Raw genomic sequence first — 12,136 nt, forward strand, 5'->3', positions numbered from 1 at the left:
CGGTTTCAATATTCATGTTGAGATCTTTCCTGCCGCGCGGTTTGCTCGGGCAGCAACCTGTCCAACTCGCTTTTTCACCCTCTGGCCCAGACTTGGGGATTCAGCGTGGACTCTTGTTGTGGCTTTAGCTCCTTTAGTGGGATTTAGCATAATGCAGTTGTAGCACAGATCGCCTATCCAAGCAACAAAAGTTACTTCGTAGGACCAACCCAGCGACCCTCAACCAAGCAGCCTAGGAGGACCCCCATGCAACGGTGGGTAAGGATAATCCACGCACATTTCCCCTCATGGTGAAAAACTTGGTGGATCCAGCAGCAGAAGTAAAAAAAATAAAGAGCCAAAAAAGGATAAACAGAAGCCCAAAAAAACACCGAAAAAAACTACAGCTCCCAGAAGTACAAGCGGCAGTCCAGCAGAAAATAGCCAGGAAATATTCAAATTAACCAGTGAGACGAGTTGAGCTCGGTTCAGAATAGTCTATGGCTGAGGTGGTGGCTGTAGGTATGTGGATCCAATAAGAGAATACCGCCTCTGGCTCCTAGTCAGGAAAGGAATTATTCTGAAATCGTTGTTCTGTACAAAGTGCAGCCTTCAAAAATGGTGTTTTGTGCAGCTGAGTATACTGCCTCTGGATGTTGGCCTCGCATTAGAGCCGATTCCCGACTCCCGCGATTGATTTTCGCGGAGCTCAGGCGTCTGACGTCGAATCTGGCCCTGCATCGGCCACGAAGAAAGAAGGGGGTGTGGCTACTGCATGATCAGCCGGCCGTCGACATCCGCCTTCAACCGCACCTTAAGTTTCTGTCCTTTAATGCATATGAGCAAGCATGTATGCATTTTACTTTTTTTTAATTCTGTTTCTGGGGTTATACATAATTGATACATCAGTAATTCATCAAATTTGACCAATTCAAGCAAGAAAAAAACAATCTGGTAATAATTTAAATACATACATGATTTAGAATTTCATATTTCTGAATTACTAAAAAAGAGCTGTTTTGACAGCAACAAAAAATCATCAGCAAATATTAACAGTTATAAATAGGGCTCCCAGTTTTCCGTTTTTACTGATTTTTACAGATAAATACAGACGTTACTACTACTAAGCTGAGAAAAATCCTAACGTTACGACTTTCGGTATTCACAAAAGGCATATAGTAGTAGTAAAGTTAGGATTCCTAACTTTACTACTACTAAATTGAGAAAATCCTAACTTTACGACTTTCGGTAGTCACAAAAGGCATTTAATAGTAGTAAAGATAAGACTCCTAACTTTACTACTACTAAATGTCTATTGTGAATACCGAAAGTCGTAAAGTTAGGATTTTATCTCGGATTACTTTTGTGAATCGAACCCGATGTGATTTGTTACTCAGCGTTCCAACTGTATTTGCATTTTTGTTACAGTGAGCCTCTTAACAACTTTTGGGCTTCCACAAACATTTTGTGATCACCAACAGTATATCTTGTGTGCAATGCAGATGTCCTGTTATAACAGTATATTTTTCAGTGTATTATTTCTGATTTATTAATTCTCTGCTTTGATTAGGGATCACTGTTTTTACTACACTTCTATTGATAAAAAATGTGGAATTACTTAAGTTTTGTTCTTGGATGAAACCATAGTGTAGCATTCTATTATAACTGAGATAAATATTGCAACCTTTTTTATCACCACTTTTAATTTAGTCCTTGATTGCTTGACCAAGCTACCATTAGAGTCACATAGTCAAACAAATTACACCCACTTCCGCAAAACTCTTAAGACCTGGCTCTTTGACCAATAATTCCTGCTCACTGTCCTTGTTTTTCGCTCTCTGTCCGCTATGGCGCCGGCAAACCTTTTTTAGGTAGCTGTGCACCTTACAAATCCTAAATAATAATAATAATAATAATAATAGTCCTGGAGAGGGTACTATTCTACCGGAAATGTGTATCCAGTGTCCAGGTTAATTTGAAGTACGTCAATGTCACTTGTGGTATGGCTAGTTTGCCCCTGTGGCTCCATGGATCAGGCAAAAGACTGGCATTGTGGACTTGTAGTGCAGAATTGAATTTGAATCTTAGGGACCACGTTATTATAGCTCAATATAAATCTACTCTTCATACCCATTATAGCAAATATTTAGATAAGATTGTGTAAATGTGTGCGTCTGTGCTTAGTGTCATGAATAATGACTTATTGTAATACCAGTGTAGAGAGAGCTTATAATAACTGGGCTTAAGTATTTTCTGCTACAGCCCTTGTTAATGTACCAGGGTGCTCAGATGGGAGAACCTTTTACTGTGACAAAACTAGCCCCAGGTACCTCTGCAGGACAAGAACAGAAACTATGTCCAGAGCTCTCTCGACTAAAACATATGGAGAAACACAAATTGACTTTCGGATGGATATCTTAGGATGGATTTGGATGAAAACAATAAAAACATGGCTCGTGTTCTTGAGGCCCTGGACGTTTCTTCAATTCCTGTAGCTCCTGCAGCTGTGGCTGTGCCTGCAGATACTTTCCCTCAAAGTTCCTATATCCCTTAAGGGGGTGGTAGCAGTATATTGTTGTCAGAATATTATCTGACACACATATTGTTCCCTGAATATTGTTTCCAAAATGATCACCCGCCTGGAGATAATAGTAGCAAATTCATATCCAGTGGGACAATATTTTTGCAAATGCTATTTCTGAAACAATGTTTAAGTTAAACGATATTTCTGCCTATGATATTCTGACGGACAACACCATAAAAACTTAGAAGAAATGTACTCATTGGGTAATAATGTGTTGGTATGGTTGATTTTGCATGAACTCACATATGAGGCTTAGGACTTGGACTTGAGGAGAGAGCAGCAGTTTTACTTAGCTGATTGTCTCACAGTAGAGCGGAAGTGATAATTGAATTAGAAGAGTCTCAAAGACAGAAATATGGTGGCAGGACAGAGGTATTGATAGAGCTGTAGGAGTTATGGTATCGCTTCCATTTGTGCCGAAGGTGCAGTGGCACTGGGCACACTGCACCCTGATTTTTGCTGTATTTTATAACTTTATAGCAACCTGGAGGACTATTACCTTCCTTGCGCTAGGGTCTATGACACATTGGCTGTGCTACTGAGTAAAGTAGACCCCCGCCCAATTCCAGGTACAGTTCAAGGAAACCACAAAGCTAACATGTGACACATAGGAGTCCTAAATCTATAGCACTACCAAGAACTTGAAAGTATGAATGAATGGAAAGTTACTAACTTTTAAGAATCTCTTTCATTTGTCAAAAGTAGACCACCACTTAGATACCTGTCCATCAGCTCCCCTACGGAACCTTACTAGCACTTTAGGCTAGAATAAAAGTAGGTGGCTTTGTTTGTGGGTCAGCACACAGCCAGCAGGATCGAACAGAAAGCGCAAACTAGTGGGCAGTCCCAAAAGTCAGATGACCATTTGAAGCAATATAGCATGAAATCCTAGAGTAATCCACTGTGTGCCCAGAGATCCAAAGGCAGGAAGCTACCCCGGGGAGGTGGTTCTTGTCGTGCCCAGGTGGCACTAGGACCCTGCAAGGCAAGGGTCAGGGACAGGGGACACCGGACACCACATCCGGTCAGGGGAGGGATCAGGGGCACACACAAGGACCGGACCTCAGGGCGAGAGGTCGCAGGATGAGGGGAGCTGTATGACCCACAATGATCGCTATGCAATAAAGGTACCTGTGCATCACCACGATGCCTGACGTGTGTTCTGTGTGTTCGGGGAACACGACATCTGGCGACGAATGCGGGATTGAAGTCCAGCGTGCAGAAATCGTGATTGGAAGCCAGGAGCCCACCCTGGATCGCGTTGTGGTCAAGAGGAAGAGGGAAGAGTGAAGCGCCATCCAAGAGTCAGCAGCGACGTGGGAGCCCACCCCGATCGCCGCGAACGAAGAAGCAACTGACCCGGTAAGCGCCATCAAAAAAAGAGCGCAAGCTTCAAAGAACTGCAAAGCCAGCGCGAGCTCTCGTGAGAGTCTCGGCGGCCATTTTGGGGCCAGGCGCGGGAGCCAATAAGAAGGAAGGATCAGCGCTGCGGCCATCTTGAAGTCAGGCTGAATTGTGATTGGCCGCGAAGTCCCGCGAGAAGACGGCGGCCATCTTAGAGTCAGGCTTTTAAGCCAATAGGAGCCAAGAACGAGCGCGGCGACCACTTTAAGGCCAGGCACAGCGCAAAGAGGAAGGAAACAACAGTTCTAAGCCTGGAGTTGTTAAGCATTTAGAGACTAAACCTGGGAAGGACAGGAAACAGGGTGGCTGTTGAATGTGCAAGCAAAACCCACATAAGTGATCACTTTAAGTGCCTTGGAAAAATAATAGGGTTATATATGGCCAACCTGGTGATTGATCTTGGCCAGGTACTCGAGGGCCTCTCCTATACATATGGAGAGAATAACTCAACATTATGACATAGGTGCTCATAGAAATTCGCCATTTCCTGTGTGATACACACGACTGCAAAAGGGTGACTGCCTTGCCAGACTCCAGGGAAAATCACAAGATAGTTGTGAGATTTTGAAATGGCAACATTGGTAATGCAATAAGAGAGTGGCACATACAATTTTTCTGGTGCCTTACTCTTCACCTCAATAAGAAAATTAAACTTATGCTGGTGGATTCTAGAGATGATCTTTCCATGGGCTGTGTGCTAGGAAAGTACTTCAGAGATGTGGGTATGGTAGACCAGAAGCACAAGTTCAGGACAATTTTAGGAATCTTTTATGAATCTTTTCAAATAAAGATCTGTTTGTAACTATTATTCAACTGACTCTTTACTCTTTTTTGTAGTTGCTCCTTCAATAGTTTAGCTTGCTATTCTATTCTAGCATTTATGACTATGCATGAAGATCCAACAATGGAGAAGAAAAGTTGATGTACCTTTAGTCCTGGGCATGCATCATGGGAATATTTATTGAAGCCATTAATGACCCACCTTCCTTCCCGGTTCCGCTTCAGTTACGGGAGTTGTATGCAGTAATAGAAGTATATGTCCATTCTCTACTCTGCGTTAAAAAAGAACTGGGTCAGAAAGGGAACTGCCAATATAATGCATTGTGGTAAGGGTAGCCTCGTACTTGGATGTTTCAATGCGTCTTTCATTAAGTTATATATACTCTAATGCTTGTCAGTGGCTTGCATTTGACCCTCAACCAACCATGGAACAAGAACAACCTGAATATGAGGATTACGAAATTTGTGATTCTAAAACGTTTAGAGGCCTGTTTCAATTTTTCATCCATTGGAAGCATTTTGCTTCGCGGAAGTGCATTTGAGAAGATGCATCTTCAGTTTGTGCTCCTTTACTAGTTTGCCTTTGATTCTAATGGCACCCTGATAAACCCACAGCTTCAAGAGGGGGGCATACTGTTTCTTCCGTACCAAGATCAGTTCAGAGGTAAATATCTAGAACTTAAAAGAGACCACTTGGGTTCAGAGGCAGAAGATGAGTTGCATGCACTCCCAATCAGAGATGCCATCTACTGAAAGATGCCTGAGGTTCCCAAAGAAAATCGAAAATGTAGCAGAGTTTTTTCCAGCAATGTCAGTTTAAATTTGAAGCATATATAAAGGGGGATTCCTTTGCTATTATTTTGTACCTGATTTCTGGTAGGCTGGTCATTTTACATCTAGATTTTACTTTTAGTAGTGCTTTACCCTTTTCTCCTTCCTGATGCCAGGATGAATGTCATCTTTTGCTGCTTTCTCATGGGCTATTTTCATCTATTCTATAGAACTGCAAGATTGCCAAAGGAGGTATACTCCTATTTGTGGGTTTTCCTTCTAACCAGGAACCTGTTGAAGAGACACTTGGCACCTTTCACAAATATTATTCTGTTCAGGATGCCAGAGTGACTTTTACTCAGGTAAATAAGGCCTCTTCAGTGTCCAGTCCTTGACGATACAGATGCCATGGCAAAAATAGATAAATGCTGAATAAAGTGTGAGATTTGAAGCAGACCACGTGTTTTGTTCCCCACTCCTGGGCTCATGCCCAGGCCCAGCAAATACAGTAAGAAATCCAGGTGTAGATCTTAATTTACATTTAAACTTCTCTCCCAACACAAATGCAGTAGAAAGGCATGAACTACAAGATATTCATGGTACAACCAACCTGACACTCTGAAAATAAACCACTCGTGTTCATGAGAGCCCTGGTCATCACTCTGTATTACCACTGGTATAAAACCTATAACATCCTCCCTAAAACTCACTGACTTGCTCCAACAAGACTGGGACCTACAGAATGCTGCTCCATTCACTCTGCCTGGAGTAGGGGCCCATATGTGTCTACAAAGGGCACTCCATCAATCTGCAGACAATAGTTCAAGTTCAAAACACCGAGGTACGTCCCGTGTAATTCTAAGCCACAGGCTCTAGAATGCTTGCAACATTCCTCACGAGTACGAGTACAGCTAAACCAAGCCAAACTGGTTAAACAATCTTGAACAATATCTAGTACCCCAAAATGAAACACTGGCGTAATTGTCACTGGACTATAACTACCTTTGAATGGCATATAATCTGCCTCACTCCACTCACCAACAACCCTGCCACAAGTCCCCTCCGTAATCTCTCAGCAGCCAACTATGCCATTCCTCAATACCTATGTTATAGCAGTACAGCCTTTTCCATAGAATATTTGTGCAGCATCTCTCTTTTGGACATTGGCTACAACATCCATTTAAAATCACTAAAGCACAGCACAGGACCTATTGTGGCAAAGATCGCTGAAGTGTCACAAGAGATATCCAATACCTGAATATGGTCATGCTTGACAATCTCTGCAAGTGTGCATATTATGTTTGCTTGTTTTAGATAATAAAACACACAAGATGATGGACGGAATGTAGCACAATGGCAAAACATTCACCCCAAGTCACAGATCTGGGTTGAATCCATCGTTATTTTGCTCACCAAGCGACCCCAGTTCCCATGCTCTCCACACCACTGGAGTCAAGCTATCCTGGCTGATGACGGCTGATAGCCAGAAACAGGTCCTAGGATGCTTGATTCCGGTCCAGGGAAGACATGGCTTGGCAGTTCGGGCTGGACTGTTCCCATGAGGCACAGGGTCAAGGCTGATTTGCAAATGACCATGTCTGAACTGGGGTGGTGTGGTGAGCAAAAAACGATGGATTTAGGCCCAGATCTCTGTACTGGGGTGAATGTATGACATTGTTCTGCATTCCGTCCATCAACTGTTTTTTTTGTTTTAGATAATGGCAGTGATTTTATTCCCACAGCTTGGGTTCAGACTTGTAATTATATAGTATTGGGGCCTATTACTGGCTGGTAACACATTGACATGGTTGGGATGGCACACCTATTTAGCCTCCTCACACCATGATGAGGCAATATGTAAAGATCTTCTAATAGGGCTGTAATTGCTAGCAATACACAATATGCATCTATTGAGTTAATTCTGCCACATCAGGCCCCAAAGGAGGCTATGCTGTAGTGTGTGTGACTAAATGTCAGTTCTGGTTCCCTGTGGCATGTTGTACTTGGTTCTCCTAGTCTTCTAATCTTTCAGTCACTTTCATTGCACAACCAGTGGTACAATCATAAACAAGCATTTGCAATGCAATAGGTCTTGCCTTTTTTGAGAGTTTAAGCTATTAGCATTGTAAATAACAATACCTTTTATTTATGTGTTAAAAACCAAAACATAAATAAAAGGCATTGTCATTTACAATGTCAATAGCTCAAACTCATGTCAATGCGAGACCTATTGCACTGCATATACTTGTTTCAGCTTTGCTCCTGGGTTCCAAAATTGATAGATTTGTTTAAGATTATGATATAATTAAAATATGTCTTTGGTCAAGTCTAATAAAACCTACACATTGAAAATTCTCACAGCGCTTTACCCACTGTGCTATTGTTCCGAATGCTAACGATGTGTACCCGGGTGGAGCGATACGAGCGATTTATTTGATTAGCATTTTTTTCTGGTGGAACAGGTTGGATACACGTCCAAGAGTGCCGTAGAGGTATGCAAAGCGCAGAATTACGAAAGCCTGATCTGTGACTTTATACGCAATTTGTTTTAGATGATTCTTATTTACATAATCAATATGATACATACAGGTGCCAAGGACATAAACCATGCGGAAGAAGGACACGTGACTTATACCTGTCACCAGAACCCAGAAATGGCATTACTGGACTCTAAAACGCATTCCACTTGCATATTTTTTTTTATACGTGAAAAAATTACATATGAAATACGTGTGGATTTCTCAAGAAAACATTAGTTAAAATTATTTTTTTCAGGAGAATTACGCTTGTTTTACTGCTCTTGCATATTTATATATTCATGTAGCGCTCAGTGTTGCTGTGACACAGCTTCTGCGCTCTGTATGATAGGTGATGTCCTGTTTGTGAATAGCAACCTATGGTGCTTGTGTAGCCACCCCCTGCTGAGTAAGACAGCTTCCGTGAATTATGTATGTTGAAACCACTATCTGTGTAGTAACACCAGCCAAACACGTAAAATAGATTTGCTGCTTTAATATGATGACGTAGATGGTAGCATAGCTAGGGTCAGTGCCCGGGGCACTAGAACAACATTCGCCATTAGGATTTTTAACATAAAGCCCAAACATGCACACTTGGCGAGGCAACACATCTGCCCTCAAATGGATTGCGATGTCATGTCAGACGATCTTCTCACGATATGCCATGTTGTAGGGGGAAGCTGTACTATGCCGCCATGTTATGTCACGTCAGATTATGGTATACTAAGCTGTGTTGTGATTTGTTAATTTGGCATGTCATACTATGGCATCTTATACAAGTCTCTGGTTATGTTATGTTACGTCACTGTATGGTATGCTAATGTCAGAACATGTCGGAGCGTGGTATGCTAGGTATGATTCGATATGTATTGTGTTTCATCTCAGATAGCTCTATATGAGGGCCAGTGCAGATCTAAAAAGCATTTTCACGCTTCCAAAGCTATGCATGCGCTATATAAATGTTAATACAGCACACGTGTGCGCGCAGCAGCTTGCGCTAGACATGTGGGTGCTGCCTGGCTTTTTGATGATGTCCCTGGCGCGCTTTCTCTCTCTCTCTCTCATGCTCTTTTTTTCTCTCTCTCTCCAATCCATCTCCAAAAAGTATCTTTGAACTTTTCCTCCGATAACATTGTTTTCCCAGCACCGGAAAAGAGAAAGTGGCAAAATTAAGCTTGGTGGGGGGCGGGAGGGGGGGTGAAGAAGGGGGGTGGTATAGGGGGAAAGGCGGAAATAAATGAGGAAAGAACAAACAAGGAGTGAAGGGCAGGTGGTGGTGGGGTGGTGACAACACCTAGGAAACCGGCCGTGCATATTAAACGTATGCGCGAACCAGGCGCCATGACAAAAAAAACAACAAAGTAGTCCCTAGATTAAACGCTACAGCCCTGCAGCCTAACTTAACTGTAGTTGGTCGGTGCTGCTTCCTCCAAAAACGGAAGTGACGTATCGCATCCACAGTCAACCATAAGCCTGCTAACAAAAGCAATGCCACATTTAACCAATGGCAAGCGGCAGGAGAAATTACCCTCGATATTGTATTTCCTAAAGGTCCTGCGACAGCGCATGCGCTGTCTAGGCTCGACCTAAAAACGGCACTTGAAACAACTATGTGAGGTTGAGCCTTGTGCATCAAGAGCAATGGTTTCTACTATCCCCGTCCATGAGTAGTGTTTTGGTTGATTCAATTTTCATAAGTGCCCCCCTGGCCTCAAAGAATTTTCTTCTATCCTTTATGGAAACTGCTCATCAATGTTTTACTGTGGCACAAGGGAAGAGTCTTTCAGTTAAGGAGCTGTAAATGACCTAGGTTAAGTCTCTTTTTGTGTTACTTGCTGTCCGTTCTTAAAAGGGACATTGCAACATAGAGATCTTAGAGGATGGTTACATATTATTAGTTATACCTACTCAATAAATCCCACCTTTAAAAGGGCTATGTTCACTGTTACCTGATGATAACGTTCTAATTTTTGGGAAATTGTTTCCACCCTCAACAATTTAAAGATTTTGCTAAGAAATCCAGCTGTAGCATCGCTCCTGTTTCACACTTTGTATACATTATTTTAATCTTAATAACAATTTGCCATATAAGGCATTATGACTTTCATGCATGAAGCTAGCCTGTTTTACAGTCGGTAAGGATCCGATCCGTAAAATCAGAGCCTTTCCAGTCACAAAATGGCTTTTTTTAATTCACCGAACCCAATTTGCGATTCGGTAAGTTGTTACGGAATCTTATCGTTCTGCTACTCGGGTTTTAGAATAAATAGTGATTTATTACTTGAAGGTTACTTGAAAGATACCGAATCTTTCAGGTATGTATTCATGCTTTACTAATGAAATCCAGTTTCGAAACATTATAATTTTACGAGGTGGTAAGCAATTTGTAAATGGAAGGGGTCCCATTTGTATAGGTTCACAAAAATGTTTTTTTAAGAGCGGTTAGTGGTTCATGAAACATTTTGATTTTTAACAAAAGTTGCGTCCCGCCGTAAAATCTTATTAGATAACGAATGGATCCTACACATGTCTCAAAAAACTCAGCTCTATCTTTGTCCTCGTGAAAATGTAGCAAATAATTTCCTCAGCGTAGACAATCATGAAAAAAATCGACCAAATATGGCTTGAAATATTACTCACAAGGAAATTCTTCACCTTGCACCAGCTCTTCACAAGGCTCTTGTTCCTTACGGATTCATCTCCCAAGGCAATTTCATTTATTACTTTTTTATCAAGCTATGGTTAAAAAGAAAAAAGCAATCAGGAAATAATAAGCAAATTATCAAATGAATAGACTCAAGACGTGAAATAAAAATCGATTCATAGTATGAATAAAATATGATTAAGAGTGACATTGGAAAAAAAAATGCCTTCACTTATAAATATTTAGGCATAACACGTGACCCCGAAGTCGATAGATGACGGAATTCAACACTAGGCGTAATGTATGTAATACTAATGCAAACTTCCCAAAATTATGTCATTACCCTACGTTACGTAATTAAGCCAGTGTTTGTGGAAAAGTTATAGCAACCAGGACGTGTGTGAGTGTTCGAGGCAATTGGGGTTTTTTCTGTGCTATTTTTTAGTGCAAAATGTGTCTATGCATTTCATCCTAAAATATACCACTATGGCCCGTTTGCGACCACAAAATAGGTCTGCCCAATGGACAAACCCTATTTTGTGAGTCGGTAACCTATCACCGACCCACAAAATAGGGTTTGTGACTCGCTATTTGGAAGGGGCGTGCCAAGGGCGTCCCTTCCTAATAGCAAGTCGCACTTCAATGTACGATTGTTTTGCGGCCGCAATTGCGGCTGCAAAACACTCACAGTTTCCCACCTATTCTAAAAAGGTGGTAAGCCACTCGCACATGGGAAGAGGTCCCCAGGGGACCCCTTCCCCTTTGTGACTGGTAGGAAAATATTTTTTAAGAGCAGGCAGTGGTCCCAGGGACCACTGCCTGCTCTTAAAAAATTAAACAGAAACGTTAATTTTTCCTTTTTAAAGGCATCCCGTTTTCATTTCTGGAAAACGGGGCTGCATTTAAAAAGAAAACTGCTTTATTTAAAAAGCTGTCACAGACATGGTGGTCTGCTGACCCCAGCAGGCCACCATCCTTGGGAGTGCTAGCCATTCCCAATGAGGTCGCAAATTGCACCTGCCTTGTGAATTTTAATGTGGAAGGCAATTTCCGACCCCATTAGGAATCGTAAAGTGTCTGAGACACTGATGTAAATTCAATTTTGCGAGTTGCAAATTGCGAGTCTCAAAACGACACAATTTGAGAGTCGCAAAATGGAAGGGTCGTACATCTGGCCCTAAATAACTGATTTGCATTTCACATAATTACACATATTTTTGCATAATTTTCCCAAATTTCACGTAATTATACAAACGTAAATTATCTTCGTGGACCCGTCTCAGCCCAAACCCGATACTTTTGTACCAGTACAAAGCCAAACAGTTCGACCACCAAGAGCGCTGCTAAATGTGTTTGCTCTCCAAACAATTCCTGTCCCCATCATCCATTAAAACTTACAGAAGCATATTACACAGACTTCAGAGGTCATCAACATCAACAACCTTAAGCCACATT

The 12,136-nt window shown here is 41.8% G+C and overlaps 1 protein-coding gene across 1 annotated transcript in view; it reads right to left on the reverse strand.

The window, feature by feature from the left end:
* Positions 1-12,136, reverse strand: part of LOC144821391 (sodium-dependent phosphate transport protein 2B-like) — a 159,324-nt gene that overhangs the window by 66,849 nt on the left and 80,339 nt on the right. The window contains exon 9 of the mRNA XM_078678372.1: positions 10,678-10,773. Coding sequence (XP_078534498.1) covers positions 10,678-10,773 — 96 coding nt within the window. The remainder of the gene's footprint in view (positions 1-10,677; positions 10,774-12,136) is intronic.

The sequence above is a fragment of the Lissotriton helveticus genome, chromosome 2_2, assembly GCF_964261635.1.
Source record: "Lissotriton helveticus chromosome 2_2, aLisHel1.1, whole genome shotgun sequence".
In the NCBI taxonomy this organism is placed as follows: domain Eukaryota; kingdom Metazoa; phylum Chordata; class Amphibia; order Caudata; family Salamandridae; genus Lissotriton; species Lissotriton helveticus.